Source organism: Triturus cristatus, chromosome 5_1 (assembly GCF_964204655.1).
Source record: "Triturus cristatus chromosome 5_1, aTriCri1.1, whole genome shotgun sequence".
Taxonomy (NCBI): domain Eukaryota; kingdom Metazoa; phylum Chordata; class Amphibia; order Caudata; family Salamandridae; genus Triturus; species Triturus cristatus.
The window spans coordinates 994,667,865-994,690,737 of NC_140587.1; the positions used below are offsets into that span (position 1 = coordinate 994,667,865).

General features: G+C 43.8%; 1 protein-coding gene across 1 annotated transcript in view; it reads right to left on the bottom strand.

The window, feature by feature from the left end:
• ADCY2 (adenylate cyclase 2) overlaps positions 1-22,873 on the bottom strand; it is a 3,557,286-nt gene that overhangs the window by 1,094,437 nt on the left and 2,439,976 nt on the right. The window contains exon 8 of the mRNA XM_085606100.1: positions 601-759. Coding sequence (XP_085462226.1) covers positions 601-759 — 159 coding nt within the window. The remainder of the gene's footprint in view (positions 1-600; positions 760-22,873) is intronic.

The following is a 22,873-nucleotide window of genomic DNA, read 5'->3' on the forward strand; positions in this document are numbered from 1 at the left end:
TTGCTGATGCTAGACCACGAGTGTTGCTTGCTAATTAGCCACTAGCTAGGTGTCGCCATTTTGAGAATCTATTCAGTGGATGTTGAATACATCCTAATGAATAATCAGTTACCAAAGAAGCGCTATCACTTTTGGATTAATGTACATAATCAGAATGTTCATGGTATTTTAAATACCTATATTTATATGATTGGTAAACCTCAGAGAACTGCCTTTAAGAGTACACAAAACAATTATTTGTGCAAATTAATCACACTTCAAATACAACATTCCAGAAAATAAATGTTTTTGATAAATAATATAACTGAGAAAACCGAGTCGTTCTGGAACAAACATGAAAAGCGTAAAGAAAGATATTGTTCCTACAGACCGTGGGTCTCATTTCAGAGCAGGAAACAACCTATTTTCCGAAGAGCTCTAAACTTATACGAACTACCTGTTCCTTTTTGAATTCGATGATTTTTGTATTTTCATTGATATGAGTTTCTTTCTACAGAGGGAGCAATCTCAAAGACGTTTCTAATTCATCAAAAGCAAGCTATTATACAGCAGATTAAGACAATTTTAGGTGCTGCAGGTGAGGTAATATGGTTGTCTTACCCTGGTACTCCACCTGCTTCCATGTGGTTTGCTAAAGTCACGTCATGCGACCAGACATCATATTGCCATTTCTGCAGCCCAATAACGCCACAAAGCACATTCCCAGAATGCACTCCTACACGCATGTTAATGTCAACGCCCGTGGCATCTCTTACTTTTCTGCAATAAGGAAACAGTCAATTAGGATAATGTAGAAAACGGATGTAAATATTGCATAATAGAGAGATCAGGTTATTCCAGGAAACATTTTCATTTTTTGTATCCTGTATACAGTGATCATACGGTTACCTGCAAATACTCCAACAACTATCAAGAACTCTCACAGTACAGATTGTACATTTAAAAAATGTTGTTGAAGGTAATCCCCCTCCCCCAATGAGAAAAAAGAACATAAGTGGCCCGAGCTACAAAAAGTGTAGAAGTTGATAGAGCGTCACAAGATTCTGAAGTTTGTAGGGGTGCATTATATTCACCGTTAGAAATGTATTTGTTGTAATCGTTTAACATAGGGTTGATTAAATTGTAATGATGCTTTTCGTGAAGAATAACACTGCAGATCATTGTGAATGTATTCAGTAAAATGCATAATGATTAGTTTTGTGCAATGTAATGCATTAGGTTAAACGTGTGCCATGTGAACATTATACGTGTGGATTGTTTATTTGTGTACATGAGAATAATGACTAATGCTTAGAGTGTGATTTAATGGGGTGTTTAATTTTGTAGAGGTCTGATCGCATATACGTTAGAAGAGAAGGCCTGTTCATTTTCTTATGTTAGCTAATGTTGTAGGCCGAAAAAAATGATTCCCTTGGTAAAGGCTTTGGGGTGCAGGACAATGTGAAATCTTAACCTCTTCAGTGCCCATGACGAGATAGTCTCGTCATGGAGCACGGTCGCGCTGTGCCCATGACGAGACTATCTCGTCATGAACCCCACCCACTAATAAAACGCCCGGCACAGGAGGGGGAAAGGGCGTGGCACAGAAGGGGTTAAAGAAACAAAATGATTTTTCGTTCCCATGTTTGTTTTGCAGGTGCAAGGACATTTAGCTCGTTAGTGAGAATAAGCCTTTGTTTTAGGAGTTAGGATACTGTGAGAAGCCAACAGGGGAGTGCATTGGAATGTGAAGAAGTTACTCCTAGCGAGGAAGGTGCCTGGGACCCAAGGTCAAGCTAACGGACGTTGGACGACAGACAATTATGGAAAAGTACCGAAAGAAGACCTGCCCGAAGAGGTGTGTCGAAGGGTGTGTTCTACGAATTTGGGGTTTTGTATTAGGGACAGTGCCCCGTGGGTGGAGCAGATGAGGGTTAGATGGAAAGCTAGTAGGAGCATCTTAGATCGAGCTCTAACTAAGTGAGTGTACTTCTTAGGAAGTCTTCACGTCTGACACCTTTTCCTTGATTCTCTTGCCTGGGATGGGAATGCTAAGTAGGGATGTCACCTTAGAGGTAGAGTAGGGATAGATTAATGTTTTCTCTTTTGACTAATGATTCCTAATTTAGACATCAGATTGACCATAGCCTTTTTGATGATTTTGGAATCCGTAATTCTCTCCGTTCTGAGTCGGATGAGAATCCTGCGTAGACTTGCTTGTGTTCTAGTGCCAATCTATCTTTTGCATCTTGTATTGAGGTGTTTGTATATTCAGTTGTTTTTGATTGTAATAAAATCCCATACATTTTAGATTTGGAGTCAGTGGTCCTTTCCAAATGAAGTCTAATTGTAGTAGATATATTTTGATAATTGTGTTCATCCCCTCCACGCTATCTAGCAGATAAAAAGATCCTGACGACCTGTGAGGATTCTTGGAGATAACCAAGTAGGCAAGAATCCGGCCTTATCAGTTGGTAGCAGAGTAGAATGGTTATTTCCGATAGCAAGGGGAGATCTAGATTAGGATAAGAGATCCTTGAGGCCCATAGAAGTCAAGTGATGGTGACTCATTGGATGGCGAGCAGCGGACGACGGGGGCTGATGGAGATTGACGGAGAGTAGCGGTACAGCAGAAAGCAGCAGTTCGAGGAGGAGTGAGTATGAATAGGGTGAGATGTTTGTAGATTGCGGTGCTGATTCGTTGGGTGATGTCTTGCGGAGTTGGAGTGAGTGTTGAGTGATTGTGAGATCAGGCTGTGAGCACGCGCAGCCCGGGAAAGTCTTAGGCTCGACGAGTAGCTTAAGCGATTGTGTTGTAGAAGACACCCGAGGTAGATTTTGTTGACCACCGAAAGGGGATCGTGAGACGTCATCGATCACCTGGACCGAGATATGGGAAGCGAATGTGTGAGTGTGTGAGTAACCGACGCCGGTCGTGGGTTGTTGTACGTGGAATTTGAGTATTTGTAACCTATCAGAGGTGATTGTCTGGCCGGACGTGAACAGACAGTTGCCAACCGAGGTTGACAATTTCGAGGGACTGTGGACGGACAGTCAGAGAAGTAATTTGTTCGGGACAGTTATTTCAGCGTATGAATGGGACGAATGCAAGGGTGAGATGTGAGTTGTGAAGGAGGGGAACTGCTGCAAGTGGAGGAAGAGTTGCGTCAGAAGGTGCCGCGCTGCAATAGGCCGGTTGGTGTGAGTTGCTCTGCTATTGGTGGGTTTGACATCAGGAAGTAGACGAAAACATTGTGTGCGATCGAAATTTGTTCATCATGAAATGTTTTAAAGTTTTCCGAGAATTATGTAGAGGTGATAAACATGTGGTTATTCATAGGGGAGAAGAGGCTCCTCCTGAGGATACTCCAGCGCATTATATGGCAAGAAATGTGGGGTTGCATACCATAATTTGGCTTGAAAATTGGCATAAAATGACCCAGGGTGAAGGAGAATTAGCTTTCCTGCGATATGGCTCATTCAGATTAGAAGTGTTGTGAAATCTGTGATGGCGGCATTACGACCTTTGCCAAGACCAACCCAGTTTGAAGCATTGCATGCGTGGATTAGAGCCGCGCATGATAGGAAAAGAGATCGAAGCCAGGAGAGGGTGAAAAAGTCAATTAAAGCATTTCAGAATGCAAGATGGGATGCAGAAGAGAAAAAGTAGAGAGTGCAAACAATAGAAGGAGACAGGTTGTATCCCTTATTGGTAAAAACTGATGGCTCAAAAATAAAGAGTGCGGATGATGATGACAGTGATACAGATGATAGCCTATTAGAGAGGTTGTTGTCCGAGAGACCACCTCCATACAATCCCGATCTTTGCGAGGGAAAATTGGCTCAGGCAGAAGGGACTAGTGGAGTACCGACTCAGTCAGAAGTGAGAGTAGAACGGAAGATCTCGACAGGAGCTGAGGGTACTAGAAATCAGTCTGAAGCTAGCGCAGATGTTGGGAGAGGTGTGAGGTTACCGGATGCTCTGAAGGTACCGGTTACCATGGGACCCATTGATCCTGTTTATGACCCAGATCAAGAGAAGGTTAGAAGCTCAGTGCAGTCAGTTGTAGGAGCGAGGAGTGAGGTTGGAAGAAACAGATCAGTGAGTGGAATGGAACAAACTCCAAAGCCTATAGAATGGAGTACGCCATTGCCAGCTACAGCAGACTCCTCTAGGGGACAGGGAGAGTTGAGACCAGTGAGGCCGAAGTCTGTGGCCGAGTCAAGATCAGAACCAGAGTGTGAGAACAGCAGAAAGCGAATGAAGCACAATAGTGAATCGTTCAGTACCTATGAGTATGTCAGAAGAGAGTAGGTCTCAGGAACGGGAATGCGATTATGATGAAAGAGATGGTGCAGCTTGTCGAGAAGTACTGAAGGGAGCCCTGAAAGGGAGAATGTTAGATGTTGTAAGGTAGAAGGCAGAAGTAGATGAGATAATAAGTGGAAACTTGCCTCTTGAAAGGACATACATGTCTGAACAAGATGAGTTGCTCTTTGTAGCGAAGGATGTGACTCGCAAAGCATGATCTGCACATGAGAAGTTGTCAGAATTGGCCAAAAAGTATGATGTGGATTTGTCTAAAACAAAATCATTACAAGGAAGTCATAGACTGCAGTATAGCGATCAAGAATTGGAAGAGAAAAGAGTCATAGGTTTGAGGACCCATATCAAAGATTTGATCATAGCAATGCGTGCATGGACCATGCTTGATAAGTGGGAAGAAAGGTGGTCCAAGAAGAAAAGCTCTAGGAGAACAATAGGAGAGACACCACCTCCAGGTGGGGGGGATGACAGAGGTAGGGAATTACCATTTGCGAGAGGTACAGAATGGAGGATATGTGCATGTACCTTGGAGTAGGGGTGACTTGGCTGCCTTCACAAATGATTATCCCCGGTTAAGGGAGAAGCCTGTGGAATGGTTGATCGCTTTGTCAAAATCTCGAAGGTGTTGTGGGTTGATTTGAACACATTGTTTGACATTGTGGTTCCGAGTGACTTGTGGTCGGCATGTACAATCGCTGTTGAGTGGCCAACCTCAGAGCCTGATAGAGATCCAATTTCTAATGGTCCGTCGCCCATGGTGAAAAAAAAGTTCGAACAGGTGATCACATGGTTGAAGTCGAAAATCTCACCCCAGGATAAAGATTGGGTGAAGATAGATCGGACAGTGCAAGAGCCAAAGGAGACGGTGCATGAGTTTTATGAGAGACTTTTGCAGGCTTTTAAGCAGTACAGTGGATTAGATGTGCTAGACACAAAGGATATGGGACAGTTTGTTTCAAAGTTTGTTTTGGGATTGAGGCCAGAAGTTAGTCTCATGATACAGCAGCATTTGAATTGTTGGCGGAATAAGCCTGTGGATGAGATTTTACGGTATGCTAGGTACTGTAGCGATGAAATAGAGTCAAAGCACAGGAAGTTGAAAGACAAATTAATGCTTGTACAGATGCAAACAGCTCAGGGACAGCCTAATGGAGGGACGTTAGGAAGAAAACAGGGAAATAACCAAGGAGGAAATCAGAATGTCCAAGGTCAGGGAAGACCGAAATCCATTGATCCTAAGACAGGGATGGATGTGGCGACACTGAAAAAGACCACGGCATGTCATCTTTGTCACCAGGTTGGACACTGGAAACGTGAGTGTCCTTTGAACCCGTTGAATCAGATACAGCAAGAAGGAGAGATAGTTCAGGTTCCTGTGGCGGACATGGTTCCTATAGTGACTCGACCTAAGATGGCCAAAGGGGGGTCTGGTGTTCCGCAGGTGCAGGTTCCTCAACCACCTAAGATACAGAATATGCAACAGGGAGTCCGAACTTACCTACAGATGCCCATGTTTGAGGGGAATGAGGAATTTGGCCCAGATCCGTTGGCACGATCGTGCTTGAGAGGGGAAGAGGATTGCGCACTTGGGGCAGTCTTAGAAGTAGATCAGAGGGGACCATTTGTGGAAGCCGATATTGATGGTCACCCTACAGCCTTTTTGGTTGATACTGGTGCTACCCGGTCTACTGTACGATCTGCAGTAGTTCCTGACCTACCCCTCTCGGGAGCCAATTCCGGCGAGAATAGGAAATTTCAGAGATCGGCACCAGTTCGTGGTGTGCGACTCAAGTCCAGTTTGCCTGTTAGGTAGAGACCTGTTGTGCAAGCTGAATTTCACTATCTATTGTACCCCGAAGGGAGTGGAAGTACAGCTGAGGGATGATGATGCGACCTTTAAGGTTGCAAATCAGCGGGTGTGCATAGAAATGTATCCAGCGTTGACAGTAGAGGAACTTCCACTTGATTTGAGAGACTCCGTGTCAATTGATGTGTGGGATCTTAGTGGAGAAGAGATCGGATTGGTCAAAGGTGTAGATCCAGTGAAAATTCAGGTTAAGCCAAATGTAGAGTTCCCTAGAACGCCCCAGTATAATTTGTCACCTGAAACTATTGCAGGGATCAAGCCTGTAATTGAGTCTATGATCAAGCATGGAATTCTAAAGGAGATCATGGGTAGCCCATGCAATTCACCTATCATGGGATTACAGAAACCAAGTGGGAAGTTCAGGATCGTACAAGACTTGCAAAAAATTAATGAGATAGTTGTTCCATGTTGTCCAGTGGTACCAAATCCGTCTGTGATCCTGTTTCAGATCCCATGTGAAGCTGAATGGTTCACAGTGATTGACTTGTGTCAAGCATTCTTCTCGATTCCGCTGCATGAGGAGAGCCAATTTATTTTTGCTTGCCGTCTGGAGAATCGTGTGTTAACGTGGTGTCGTATCCCACAGGGGTATACGGAGAGCCCGTCTATCTTTAATCAGATCTTGAAGAATTCTGTTCTGGTGCAATACATTGATGATCTGCTCGTTGCGTCAGAAACTGAACACGTTTGCAGGATCGATACCATTGCCTTGCTGAACTACCTGGCAGAGAATGGACACAAGGTGTCTCCGAACAAATTGCAGTACTGTTTGAGCGAAGTGCAGTATTTGGGTCACAGAATAGAGAAAGGCAAGAGAAAGGTGTCACCAGACCGTATCGAGGCTATTATGAATATGCCTGTGCCTACCACTCAGAGAAAAGTTAGAATGTTCCTGGGAATGGTTGGCTATTGTTGCCAATGGATCCCAAACTTCTCCTTTGAAGCGAAGCCTTTATAGCGGCTGACGCGCAAGGATGTGAGTGATCCGGTACCATGGGACGAAGACTGTTTAAGGTCATTTTTGAGGCTGAGAGAAGCTTTGTGTTGCGCTCCAACTTTGGGAATGCCGGATTACAACAAGGCATTCACCCTATTCTGCTGCGAAAGAGAAGGTTGTGCATTGGCAGTCTTGACTCAGAGTCATGGAGGTGTCCGTAGACCAGTTGCCTACTTTTCAGCTACTTTAGATCCAGTAGCTTCTGCGTTGTCCGGATGTCTCAAATCCGTTGCTGCAACAGGTGTCAGTATTGAAAGATGCGAGAGCATTGTAATGGGTCATCTGCTTACAGTCTATGTACCGCATTTTATTGAATTGTTAATGACAAGGACTAAAACACAGCCCCTCACGAACAACAGGTCGACGCGTTATGAGCAAGTCATCCTTGCTGCAGAAAATGTGACTTTGAAGAGGTTTTCTGTTTTAAATCCTGCCACATTTTTGCCTATCCCAAATGTAGATGATGAAGATTGTGAGGACCATGATTGTCTCGATGTGACTGAACTGTGCACCAAGCCGAGACAAGACATTGTTGATGGACCGCTCCTTGATCCTGATGAAATCTTTTTTGTGGACGGTTCATGTCTAAGAGACAGTGCTGGTCAACTGAGAGCAGCGTTTGCTGTATGTACCATCACTGGGGTGGTTGAAGCTGCTTGATTAGAGGGAGTACATTCCGGACAAGTGGCTGAACTCATTGCCTTGACTCGTGCCTGTTTGGCTGCTGACAAGATTCGGATAACGATTTACACCGATAGTAAGTACGGGTTTGGTGTCGTTCATGACTTTGGACAGTTATGGTCACAGAGAGGGTTCATGACGTCTTCTAGTTCACCTATCAGAAATGGGGAATATGTGAGACAGTTGTTAGAAGCATTGCAATGTCCCAAGGAAATCGCAGTTGTCAAATGTTCTGCACACAGCAAGGGAAATGATTTTGTTTCGCTGGGAAACAGCTACGTGGATGAAGTTGCCCGGTTTTGTGCAGAACAGGGATGCATATTTACTGAAGGGCATGCAGGAGAAAGCCAAGAAGGACCCGATCTCAGCGTGATGTTAGCCATGGCTGATACATGGGAGGAATTAAAACAGTTGCAAGATGAAGTTTCTGATCAAGAGAGAGATAGTTGGATACGAGCTGGATGTGAGAAGGGAGATGTGGATGTGTGGATTTCGAATGATGGACGAGCTGTGTTGCCAGAGTGCCTGTTGAACCCAATGGCACGATTGATACATGGTGCAGTACATCTTGGAAGAGACACGATGATGCGAGTGTTTAGACAGACATGGTACAATCCGAAGTTCTGTGCAGTAGCTGAAGCTGTGTGTCAGAGGTGTGTTACATGTCAGCAGATGAATGCAGGAAAGAGAACTGCTGCGACTTTGAGCCGCATCGGGAGGTCAGGAGGACCTTTCAATAGGATGCAGTTGGATTTCATTGAGATGCCAAAGTGCAATGGGTTGAGGTACATTTTAGTTGTGGTATGTGTCTTTTCAAGATGGGTGGAGGCTTACCCAACACGTAGATGTGACACACGCACTGTAGCTTTAGCTGTTACTGAGAGAGCTCATCCCGAGGTTCGGTTTCCCAACCTATTTGGAGTCAGATAGAGGGACACACTTCCATAGTGAGATCATGAAATTGCTTTGTGCTGCCTTAAATGTGGATCAAAGGTTGCATTGCAGTTATCGACCAGAGGCTTCTAGGATTGTGGAACAAGTTAATGGGACTTTGAAAGCACGGATGGCGAAAGTGTGTTCTTCGACATCTCTGAAAGGGCCTGACGCACTACCCTTAGTTCTCATGAGCCTCCGTAGTGTTCCTGATAGGAGGACTGGGTTGTCACCGCATGAGATACTCATGGGGAGAGCGATGCGATTGCCAGCAATACCTGCCACTGCTTTGATTAACATCACTGATGACTTGATTCTCGACTACTGTAAGGGCCTGGCTGATGTAGTCCGTTCTGTGTCTCAGCAGGTGCAAGCAGCAGCTGTTCCAGCCGCAAATGACCTGTGCCACGACTTGTGCCCAGGGGATTGGGTGCTTGCGCGTAAACACGTGAGGAAGAGTTGCCTGGATGCTCGTTGGCGTGGTCCGTACCAAGTTATACTGGTCACGAACATGGCAGTGAAGTGTGGGGGATTGCTGAACTGGGTGCATGCCTCCCATACCCGCAGAGTTCCAGCACCCTTGGAAGATACAGCCCCTCTCATGAATGAAAATCCAGCTGAGGTGGCAGAGCCATCTGAGAGGGCAAGCCAAGCTGTAAGGGTTGCTGATGCCGTTGGTTGTGCACGAGATCGAGCTGAAAGGGGATGTGTAAGTCGAAGCCCCGAATTTGACTCAGACAGAGAAAGTGTTGCTGTGGGTGGAGTGGAGTCAAATTCTGCCGAAGAAGGAAGTAGTGCACAGGGTAGTCAAAGGGAGAGCAGAAGGGCCACAGAAGCAGAGAGAGTTTGGCCCGTGAATCAGAAACGGGTAAACTTGAGATTGGCACCTGGAAGAGACCTTGCCCCAGTTTCTGAAACATCTGAATCTGAGCAGAGTGACGAAGAGCAAGTTCGGGGAAATCTGAGAAGGTCAAGGAGAGCAAGAGTGCCGTGTCAAAGGTATGCCTCACCAGAGTGGACATACGCTGTGACTGATGCCAGGCATACCGAGCACGGGGAGACAGGTCCTTGACACTGGTCAAAAATTCTCCGAATTTGAAAATAGAAGTGTTGCTGAGAGTTCCAGGATTGGAAATCGAAGGAATACTGACTCTCAATATTCCGAATCCACCACTTCTGAATAAAGTTCGTGAGTTGATTCTGGAGACGCTGGTTTTTCCGGATTTTGGTGTTGTACCACTACATCAGGAGCTGGTGATACGTCGTCTCGAAATTTTGCAAGGGGTTTTAGAGCTTTTGGGAGCGAATATTGTTCTGGACTGAAGGTGAACTCTTTTGTTGTACATAAGTCCGAAAGAAGATAACCTAGGCCCTAGTGGAAGAAAAATAAAATTAGGGACTTTCCATCAAGATAAAGAAGGAGGGCTAAGGAAGTCTTTTTGTGGACTGTGTAAATAAGGAACTGAAATTAGAAGGGGATTTTCAGCTTCAAGGCGTTGTTTGAATTGGTTTGACAAGCAATACTCGAAGAGGAAAGAGACTCTTATACGTTGCTGTTGAACTGAATTTTGAGAATTTTGTAAAAATGGCAGACATGCTGGAAATTCCCACCGTAAGGCTAAATTAGTGATAGGTACACTCTTAGGGGTATTGATTGTTACCATAGTTGCGATAGTTGTAGCTTCATATATAGTTTCACATGAGCAGGAGGGGGAGGAACAGGGGACGCCTACACCTACCACCTCTAGCCAGAAAGAGGTTACTATAGGAGCTCAAAGGGCTTTGCTACTTGAAGAGAGTCGTAGGTTTCATGTTAATCTGTCTAGAAGTGATTTTAAACTTAATGCTTATGCGAAGCTGTTGTATGAGTATGTGGATGCAATGGATGCGAAAGATTGCTATGTGTGCATGCAGCTACCTTCTTCCGTGGATGAGGGTATTAGATACCATCATCTTCCACTAACCTATGGGATTTCTTGCAGCTTATTGCTTAGCATCTTCTATGAGAGGAGACAGTTTGAGTATTTCTTTTCCAACTATGATGCAGTACTTCCTGAAGTTCCAGCCTATAAACATTTGAATAAGTACGACTATTATAAGTCAGAGGACAGACTTCGGAAGTATTTCATACCGACTTTGAATTTGGATACGGCTTATGCTCACCGACATAATTTGACATGTTTATTGTCAGAGACAGAGAAGAAGTTCATAGGTCAAGTAGAAGATAGATAGAGAAAACTGACCCAGACACGAAATACAGGTGAGAGTCCAGTAGATTGGACTGATGAGGAGAGATTGCACAGATCTAAGGGGAGTTATGGACCCATAGCGTTAGATCAGAAGCAAAAGGGGAAGTTATGTGTGAGACGTCCTCAGACCTATTATGAAAAGGTTTCAGTAGGACAGAGTACGTGTGACCATACTTTTACTATGGAGGACTCTGCTAAGAACTTTTTGCAAGGTTCGGTGCAAGTGATTCCAACTGTGTATTATGTGTGCGGAAGGAATGCCTATGTGAGATTGCCTGCGAATTGGTATGGTACATGTTATTTGGCTATCATTTTCCGAAGATCTATCATGCGGAAGATTTAAATCTTTTGGAGACTGGACATCATTCTAGAGTACGGAGAGCTGCAAGTGCAGGAGCAGTGATTGGTGATATTTTTGGAGCAATGATACCGAGTTTGGGTGTGATTCTGAATGATGTGAAAATAAGAAAGTTGGCGACTGTGGTTGATGAGTTGTCAATGAATACTTCGAGGTCATTGCTGTTGGTGGATGGAGAGATGTTGTCGATAAGGACGATGGTTTTGCAAAATCGTCTTGCTTTAGATGTATTATTGGCAAAAGAGGGCAGAGTCTGTACATTTTTGAAAGTTCAGGAATGTTGTACGTATATTCCAGACAACAGCAAAGATCTGGAGAAATATATAGACAACATTACCACCATTCATCAAGAGATTGCGGATTTGACTGAAGAAGGCGTGTGGGAGAAGATTGGTAAAGGATTTGGTCACGTGGGAAGTTGGTTTGCGAATTTGGGAAGAGGATTCCTTGGATTTGTGTTGAAACCACTCATTATTTTTGTGGTTTGTGTGATTTGCTTGTGAGGTCTCATCAGAGCCTGTAAGTGGTACAGAGGAAACAGAGTTGAAAGAGCTCTTAGAGTGAGTGAGAGGCGAATGGCTAGATTGCAGGACAGTCAACATCAGAATCTTAAGAGAATGGAGAGGTTCCGACAGGGGAGAATGGCAACTAGCACTATTTAGGTCGGTTCTTTCTCCAAGGGAATACATTTTGTGATGGTGTGATGACAATTGTCATCAAAGGGGGAACTGATAGAGCGTCACGAGATTCTGAAGTTTGTAGGGGTGCATTATATTCACCGTTAGTCCGCACCCGCATATTAATCGATGCATGTTTAGAAGTGCCATAGAAATGTATTTGTTGTAATCGTTTAACATAGGGTTGATTAAATTGTAATAATGCTTTTCGTGAAGAATAACGCTGCAGATTTTTGTGAATGTATTCAGTAAAATGCATAATGATTAGTTTTGTGCAATGTAATGCATTAGGTTAAACGTGTGCCATGTGAAAATTATACGTGTGGATTGTTTATTTGTGTACATGAGAATAATGACTAATGCTTAGAGTGTGATTTAATGGGGTGTTTAATTTTGTAGAGGTCTGATCGCATATACGTTAGAAGAGAAGGCCTGTTCATTTTCTTATGTTAGCTAATGTTGTAGGCCGAAAAAAATGATTCCCTTGGTAAAGGCTTTGGGGTGCAGGAAAATTTGAAATCTTAAAGAAACGAAATGGTTTTTCGTTCCCATGTTTCTGTTGCAGGTGCAAGGAAATTTAGTTTGTTAGTGAGAATAAGCCTTTGTTTTAGGAGTTAGGATACTGTGAGAAGCCAACAGGGCAGTGCATTGGAATGTGAAGAAGTTACTCCTAGCGAGGAAGGTGCCTGGGACCCAAGGTCAAGCTAACGTACGTTGGACGACAGACAATTCTGATGGAAAAGTACCGAGAGAAGACCTGGCCGAAGAGGTGTGTCGAAGGGCGTGTTCTACAAATTTGGGGTTGTGTATTAGGGACAGTGCCCCGTTGGTGGAGCAGATGAGGGTTAGATGGGAAGCTAGAAGGAGCATCTTAGATCGAGCTCTAACTAAGTGAGTGTACTTCTTAGGAAGTCTTCACTTCTGAGACTTTTTCCTTGATTCTCTTGCCTGGGATGGGAATGCTAAGTAGGGATGTCACTTTAGAGGTAGAGTAGGGATAGATTAATGTTTTCTCTTTTGACTAATGATTCCTAATTTAGACATCGGATTAACTATAGCCTTTTTGATGATTTTGGAATCCGTAATTCTCTTCGTTCTGAGTCGGATGAGAATCCTGCGTAGACTTGCTTTTGTTCTAGTGCCAATCTATCTTTTGCACCTTGTATTGAGGTGTTTGTATGTTCAGTTGTTTTTGATTGTAATAAAATCCCATAAATTTTAGATTTGAAGTCAGTGGTCCTTTCCAAATGAAGGCTAATTGTGGTAGATATATTTTGATAATTGTGTTCATCCCCTCCACGCTATCTGGCAGATAAAAAGATCCTGGCGAACTGTGAGGATTCTTGGAGATAACCAGGTAGGCAAGAATCCGGCCTTATCAAAGTGCTTTCGAAGATTTAAACTTTCGCTTGAAATATAATCTTACATTTTTTACGAATTCTAAAAACCTTCCAGGAATACGCCCAAAAAGCTGCATCTGACACAGCTTTTCAGGCTTGCTCAGCCTTTCAGGTGTGCTTGTGTGAAAGTTATATGACTTTTTAAGGTGTAGGCACTTTTTAATGTGGATATGCTCATTGGTCACACAGTGTAATTCCACAAAGGCAGAATTGTTTTTAAATAAAAAAAAAATATATGTTTTTTTCTCCACGGGAAAACATATTTCCCCATGGAGTAACTCCATCTTCTACACTCCCATGAGATCTGGGTGCATTCCATTCCCTTTCCCAACGAGGAATAAGCCACCCTTTTTAGCGAGCAAAATATCCAACCATATCCAGGGTCAGCGTGTGCACATGAGTGTTTTTGGAATGTTAACACGCTCACATATTTTTGGTTGTTCACAAACTCATAAGCCAAACTAAGATTTAACACGCCGCTTTCCCATCCACTGCACGGGAATTACTTCTGCACCTTTTGTGAATGACTAGTGGTTGTAAAACCTGCATTTTGCAGTCATACACATACATTTATTGCCAAAAGCGCATTTGTGAATTGCGCTCAATATATTTTAGAAACAGAAAAGTGATGTTTACTCGAATATCCTCAATATTGCTCTTTTCAGATTTATTAAAAGCATTCGACTGGTCCAGCCATACAGACAAAATTGGATTTCAGTATAAATTGGAACCATTTACATCATCCAAAGAATGTATTTCAACTTATGTCATCTAGTATCTGTATCCATTTGGTACATTATGTTGCTCGAACACAGGGACTGTTTGCAATTTTTAAATTATGATTATTGTTCAAATCGACAGTTGTTTCTCCCCATCGTAGTTATTGTCTAAGCTTGGGGGTCTTTAAAAGGCTTAAATACTAGTTAAATCAATTTTTACATTTGGGGCTTATTTCACAGTTTGCGTTAGATTTGTTCATATCTCTTCGTTCATTGTTAATTACGATAAACAGAGGAGGGGCTAACGTACATGCATCGCAGGGCCACATCATTTTGTGAAAAGACAACGTGCACGTTTTGTGAAGCATATCTACAACATTTTAAAACAGAGGGAATTCATTGTATAAATGCTGTGAATAGGTCTTAAATAACTCCATATTTTAAATAAACGGAGTACTTGTTGTGGGATTGAAAAGGCACATTTAATATAATCAATGTTTTTTTGTTTTTTTACCTATGTAGGTCTGCAACTAAGCGAGGTATTCTACAACTTGTACACGACTTGTTAAAGGGAAAAAGGTGTTCTTATCTCAAGATTTCCTATCATATTATTTGATAAATTAATCAGTCTGATAGGCTTTAGTGGTATTACTTTAATAGTGTGTTCACCTGCACTATTTGCATTATGAAAGATTAAAGTATCCATTCACCAGTATACAACACACAGTAGCAGCCTAATGACATATGTAGCGTCCTACCAGCCCAGGTATACTCGCCAACAACCACGCCACACACGGAGAGTAGTTTTACAAGTCTTTATTCCGCTGCATGTAAGTTGCAACTCAACATTCTAAGCCTGCCTTCAAATCATGCCTCCAATGCTTACATCACAAGCCTATTGTGTTGAGAGGGAACGATAAGAGTTCCAGCGTTCTTGTATTTGGAAATGGAAATGGAAATGGATGTACATTTATAGAGCGCGAATTGCTGCCCGAAGGCGTCCAAGCGCTGCTGTATTTAGAAGACACTGCTCGCCATATGTGTGAATCTTCCATTTTTTATTTCCTAAATAGCGAATCCGAAGAAATCGTTATTTAGGAAATGCAAAATTAAATGTAGAAAAACTGATTTCCTATTAACGATTCCTACTGAGTTAGAAACACTATCAGGTAAAGGATATTTAGGAAAAGCCAAAGCATTCGTTCCTATGGGCCTAAGGTCCCCATTAATTCCCAACAAAAAAATAAGTGGTGAACGTGTAAAGTGCTCAAATGCCCTAGGGGCGAGTGTGTTCTCTACAGCACTGCCAAACCTGCTGTTTGGGGTGCCTTTTTATATTGTGCACATGGTTACCATCGACTTGAATTCCATGGCAATAGCATTTACTAAATGCCCATTTTGATTTTAGGAAGTCCTTTGTACATGTGCTTAGGAAATCGTAAATAGGAATCCCCCAATCCTATTTTGGTTATTGCAACCTGCAATTTCTACAGGGTAGGAAAAGGATTTACAACCATTTTCTGCTTTGATACATATGGGAAGCCCATTTAGTATTTCTTAACCGGCCTGCAATAGTGATTGGGTCTGTTAAGAAATGCTAAATGACTTTGTGCATATGGCCCAAAATCTCCCACTTTGACCAATATGCATCTTGATATTGGAGCCAGGCCTTACTGTCAAGACACAATTTTGATTCTAATCGTCTCCCATCGGGGTCATTAATTTCCCAAGTTAGGGGGGAGAACTCGTCTGATATTATTCAATATGGTAGCTCTCACTGCAGTGTGTATAATGAAACGGTCATGAGTGGAGCTGCAGCGAAGCGCGTGCCTGTGGAGTATGTTAGTGCATGACCCTCTGGGAAAAGGTCTACAAAGGTGTGCAGGCCATATCTTGAAAAGGTATATTTAAACAGGGTTTCACAGGTTATGGAGAGCCAAGGATTATCAGTCAGTGTTAAGGCAGGAAAATAAAGGAGGGTGCCACCCAGAAGCAGTTGAAGTTTCTTCCATGCTCAGCAGATGGTGGGAAGGGTTGGAACATCCTTGGGATCTAGAGGGATTCCGTTAGGAAGGTTGGAGGCAAGTGAGGTAGGCACAGGGTTTGTTGTACAGCAATCTGGCATCCACATGATACCAATCATAGGCATATTGGCATTGTGCAGCCAGATAGTAAATTTGAAGGAGGGGTGCTCAAAACCCACCTCTCTCCTATGAGAGTACCAACGTGTCTCAGCTAATGCGAGGTTGCCTAAAAGCCCAAATGAGTTTCAGGGGTAGGCAGCGCAATGTAAGAAAGAATTAGTTCATGAGTGGTATGTGAATATTGAGGAATAAATAAAGGAACTGGGGGGATAATCGCCATTTTTATTATCGCAATCCTACTGGCCATTAAGAGTGGCAAACTGATCCATCAATCAACTTGTGTCGATAATGTGTCAATGGCCGAGCCATAATTCAGCCGCACCACCTGTTCCTTGTCTGGGTGGAGTATTATGCCTAGATATTTAACCGGCTCATCACACCAGATTAACGGAAATGTACACAAGTCTGTTTTGTGGTGAGTGTAATGGGAAAAAGTTCAGACTTGGACTAAGTGATCTGAAGATCAGAAAGGGTCCCAAATTGCATCAATTCATGGGGAATCGAGGTTAAGGTATCTTCCAGGTGCCTGACAAAGAGAAATGCATTGTCTGCAAAGAGTGAGATGAGAAAAGGACTAGATTTGAATTGTGAACCTCGGTGGAGGTGGCGCATATGAAGATGTCTGACCTCCGTGTCCATTGCTATTACAATAAGTAACAGGGATAGAGGGCATCCATGTCGGGTACCCCTCGTAATAGGGAAGGGGGCGTTAATTGAGCCGTTAACCCTGAGGCGAGCCATGGTCTGTGTATACATGAGATTTATCAAAATAGAAAATTCGAGGAGAGTGCCCAACTTGTGAAGCATAGCTCGGAGGAAGGGCCACTCCAAGGAGCCAAACGCCTTGTCAGCATCCAATAGAGCTTCCGTGGCAGGGACCTCTGGGGAGATTTTATGGAGTACACAGAAGACTGCACACAGATTCAGTGAAGTAGAGTGATGTGGAACAAACCCCGATTGCACAGGGGATATGATCTGCTCCATTAGTAGGGAAAGACATTTGGAGAGGGCTTTTGCTAATATTTTAGTATTCAAATTCAAAAGCAATAAGGGCCTATAGGATCCGCAGTGTTGAGGGTCCTTGTCAGTCTTGAGGAGGAGAATTATTACAGTCTCAAACAGTAAGGGCAGCAAAACACCCTTTCTGAGGGATTCCTCATAAACAGCGAGCACACATGGTGCAAGTGTATGTTTGAATTGTTTATTGAATTTAACTATTTAACCATCTAGTCAGGGGGCTTTGCTCTGTCCATGAAATATATAGTTTGCATGATTTCCTCACAAGGTAAAGGTTCACTGAGCAACTGACATTGTGGATTGGAGAGCCATACAATTGTCACCTCATCAAGGTAGGCCATTTGGGCTGCGGTGTCACCTGACAGGTGGGAAATGTAAAGGCATATATAGTGCTGGAGTAGGGTATCCAGTATGTCCTCATTGGAGGTAACCTTTGTGCCTCGATCTGCGAACAGTTCGGAGATGTATGAGATGCCTCTCTGTGGGTGAAGATGTCGAGCCGGAGTGTGCATGGGGCATTCACCCTCCCCGTATTTGCGAGCTAGATATGTTTACCTAGCTAAAGGACCTTGGGCTCAGCCATATCACAGTAGCTAGTCAGTAGGGAGACTCTCATATATTGGTGTGGCTTAAGAATGCTATGAGCTGTCTGTGAATCCAGGCCTGCCAGCTCCCTTTCAAGGTGCTGGAGTCCTCCACGTATGTCCCTAAGTACCCCAGAGTGCTTGGGTAGTTAAATGCCCCTGAAGTAACCTTTAAACACCTCCCAAAGGGTAGCGTAGGAGTCCAGTGAACCTTTGTTAAGGGGGAAGTAGTTGAAAACTGCTGTACACAGTTTGGAATGGAACAGTTCTTCCTGTAACACCAGAGTGGGGAAGCACCATTGTCTGTCACGAAAGCCACCAAAAGGGACACACAGCAAGTCTCGTATCAGGGAGTGATCTGAAAGTGTGTGAGGTAGGTGTTGTGTGGAGAGCAACCACAAGCAGAGAGCTGCGGACAGGAGACAATAGTTGAAACAGGACCTTTTAGGCACCAGGCATCTCGTAATATGTGTGTGTCACAAATATCTTAGTATTTGGAGTGCTCTTGGCTTATTGGCTGGTGATGGTGAGGTAGCATCGAGGATAGGGACCATTAGGAGATTAAAATCCCCACCCACATTGATGTGATCAAAGTCCATACGTCAAATCTGAGTGGATAGCGACAATGAGAACTCTGGATGGGCCTCTTTAGGGGTGTAGATATTGGCTAATAGTTCAGAGTGGCTTGCGAGGATACCAGTGACTAGTACATACCGAGGGTCATGATCTATGAGAATGTTAGTGTGAAGAAATGGTACAATTTTATGAATGAGAATATTAACCCCTCTGGAATAACTGCTGTAGTTAGTAAAAAAATGAAGTGAGCCTCAAGTGGATGCAAATGTGTGCAATCTCCAAGGAGGAAGTTGTGTTTCCTGAAGAAAAGCAATCTGTACACCACAGCGTGCTAAATATTGCAGAACTTCAGGGAGTCACCACAAAACTCCAGTGGGGATGCAGCCGGGGTCAGAGACTGGTAAGGAAGATATAATTTTTAAAAAGTACCTGTCCTGCCACCAACGCTTTGGCTCTCCTCTTCAATCCTGGTGTCTCAGCAGTCCATGGGACACCAGCACAGGCTCCCCACCAAATCTAGACACTGCTCTCATAGCATGAGAGCAGCAACAGGATTGATCTTAGTGGCCACATTTGCCGCTCAGACAGTGCCTTAGTGCCTGTGGATTTCTCCAACCCAGCTGTGTAACACAGCTGGGTTGGAGAAACCAAAGTGCGCAAGTCTGTCTGGCCAGCTTAAGACGGCCAGCCAAGTTGACATACGCACTTTACAGTGCACACTACCTCCTCCTCCTTGCCATGCCCGCCCCTGCCCTGCCCCGTCCAAGACTCCCTGGCTCAGTTAGTCAGTGGGATGAAAAAATTTAAATATAGTTATATTATCATTTTATTTTCTAATGACTGACTCTGTGGGGCAAAGCTCCTCTGCCATTATGGAGGAGCCGCCCCTGCAGAACTTGCTTGCCTTTATGGTGATTATTGAGATCCCTGATATTCCAAAACATGAGCGTAAGGTTAAGAAGGTCTGACTGAAGAGGGCATGTGCAGACCATGAGATACATCTGATGGATCTGGAAAGTAAGTATGGATAATGACTAATGTGTACAAAATATCAACAAGGAAAAACAGTAAACATGGGATAAAACATTTGCAGTAACCCACAACACCCCCCACCCACATCAGGCAAGTGATGGGCCCGGAAGTGACCCAAATAAGCAACCCCAAATATACAAAACAAAACATTAACCACAACTGTAGGTACCACTAGGAGGTGGCAGTGATACAGCAGACACCCACGTTTGTGAGGATCTTATGCAGAGTGGTGAAAGAAGATCCAGTAGTCTAAAGAACAAATTTCTGAGGGTTCAAACAGACAAGGCTGCACTGAGCCAGGGAGCAGGAGCTACAGGTATCAACATAGCAGGGAGAGCAGACAGAGAAGATGAGCAGACGTCGGACCGTGGGGAAGAGTTCTTCATTGGCTCTGGTGTGAATGTCTGGCGGGATCTGTCTAGAGTAGAGTGTCAGGACGACAGGCACTCACCAGCATGTAGTTTGCAAAAAGGCCTGTGCTGCAGCCGGGGTATGAAAGAAATTAGGTTTACCATTGACTTCAACTCTGAGGCGTGCCGGATACAGCATGCCTTGTGCAATCCCATTTTTCACATTGTGGATTTGACATCTGAAAATTTCTGGCGCGCCTCTTGGACCACCATGGTGAAGTCAGGAAACAGGGAGATGTTGGAGCCCTGCCAGTGTAATGGACCATTTTCACGAGCCAGCTGCAAAGCCACAATAAGGTCTCTGAAGTTCAGAAGGCAGGCAATTATAGACCTTGGAAGGCATCCTGTATTGGGGCACGGGCCCAATGAATGATGCACACGTTCCACCACAAATGTGGATGTAAAGTATTGTCCACCCAAAAGGTCTGTCAGCAACCACTCAACAAACAAATTGAAGCACCCAGTATTGGTAGATTCGGCCATCCCCAAGATATGTAGGTTATTGCACCTACCTCTAGCCTCCAAATCTTTGATCCTTATGCCCACAGATTTAAGCAGTTTTTCCATACCCTCCAATTGCTTCATGGTCTGCCCAGCTCCAACATCCAGGCCCGATAGCCGCCCCTCAGTGGCCTCCAACTGATTTTCATGGCAGTTGAGGCATTCATCCATAGTGTCCAGTCTCCTGCCCAGAGTGTCAAACCGACCATCAATGGCTCAAAAGCCTGCTCTAAGTTCAGCCATTATGGCATCTGTTCCTGTCAGCTGTTCTGAGCAGGAGACACCCATGAATCCAGCCTCAACTATAGGTATGGGTTGTGGGCCATCTGAAGGCTTTAGCTTCTCGAAGTTAAGATGTCTGTGTTACAGGTCTCCATGAACCATAGCCTGCAAAGTGGAGACGGGGAGAGTATTGCCCCAGGACTTGTGAGGAGTGCAAGACAGCAAGCTGTACCAGGAACAGGGCTGTGTACACAGACTAAAGGGGAATATGCTGCAGAGCCGATGGATATAGTCAAACAGAGATTTAACAGAGATTTCTTGCTCTTTGGCCATCCCAATAAGCTGGTCCGATCATTACCTTGTCAAATTTAACTTAACACTCCCAGCACATCTTTCATCATTTTCCAGCACGCCCTCTTTGTAATTCAGAAATTGGAAAAAGTTAGATATCATTTCCCTCCTTAACACTCATTTAGATACCCATAAACCATGTTCCTTGCAACAAGTAAACCAACTATCATCTTCAGTGCAAAACTGGCTTACGGATGCCATCAACACATGTCTGCCTCTTACAAACAAAAAATTCGCAAACCATCGATCACTAGCCCCATGGTTCACTGAGTCATTGAAAACGGAAAAAACTAACTGTAAAATTTTGGAGAGAAAATGGAGAAAGAATTACACTTCTTTATCTAAATCTGACTACAAAAGTGCCTTAAAAAATTATCACAAACTCTGCAAACTCGCTCGAGCAGACTTTGTTTCCATCACCATTGCAAATGCAACTAATTGTTCCAAGACTCTTTTTAACACCGTTAAGGAACTCGCAGGCTCCAAAACTCTAGCACAACCTCCTGCACTAACTAAACTTAAATGTGATGCTTTGGCCACCTTTTTTATTCAAAAAGTCGACACAATATATCAAGATATTGTGGTAAAACAGGCCAAAAATCCCTCCACTGTTCTAATACCTCAGCCTCCTCTCGACTTTATAAATCCACTCCTAAATAAATTTGAGAAACCTGATCCCCTTGACCACTCTCTTGAAACTTGGCCTTTACTTACCACAGAAAGCTTAACTACACTCTTGAACAACATTAAATCAGGATCTCCAAATGACCCACTGCCTGTCTCAGTATTAAAACAATTAAGCTCTTCCCCTCTACTTGTGATAATGGATCTCCTAAATGCTTCACTGCAAGAAGCTTCCATTCCATCTACATGGAAACATGCCATGATCCACCCCCTTCTTAAAAAGACTAATGCTGACCCAGACGTATCGAGTAATTACCGTCCTATATCCTTGCTCCCGATCTTTTCAAAGATTCTGGAGAGACACATCCATTCGCACCTCACCCAGTATGTGACTACTCACGGACTACTTCACCCTTCTCAGTCGGGCTTCAGAGCAGGTTTTTCCACCGAAACCACCCTACTTGGGGTCACTGAAAACTTACGTCACCATCTGGACAACGGGGACACAGTCGCGCTCATTTTACTTGATCTGAGCGCCGCCTTTGACACGGTGTCTCACACTGTGTTAATAAAGACACTCAAATCACTGGGCATAAACGGACCCGCCTTAAACTGGCTAACTGCTTTCCTTTCCAATCGCACTTTCCAAGTTTTCTCGCACTCAGCTTGCTCTGAAGTCCACTCGTTTGCCCATTGGGTGCCACAAGGGTCCATTCTCAGCCCCTTGTTATTCAATCTTTATATAAAACCACTGGCCGTGGTAGCTGAGAGTTCTGGATTGTCTCTCTTTTCTTATGCGGACGATTCACACATCATTTTTTCCCTCTCTTCACACAAAACTAATGTGCCTTCTATCCTCAAAATTGGATTGAGTAAAATAGCTTCTTGGATGCAAGAAAATTCTCTCAAACTAAACGGTGAGAAAGCTGAAATATTGGTATTGTGAAAAAATAAGGATCTCTGGAACCCCCAACATTGGCCTTGTGAAATGGGTGTCCTTCCTTCTCCCTCTCCCCAAGTCCGTAACCTGGGTATCACGATTGACGACTCACTTAGTATGCACCCCCAATCTGTCAAAGTCGCAGCGACTTGCTTCACCATTCTTAAATGGTTAAAAAAAATCTGTTGGATGCTACCGGAATCCACAAGGAAAACCGTAGTAAATGCTCTTATCACATCCAGGCTTGACTATGGAAATGTACTTTATTTTGGCGCCAACAAGTCT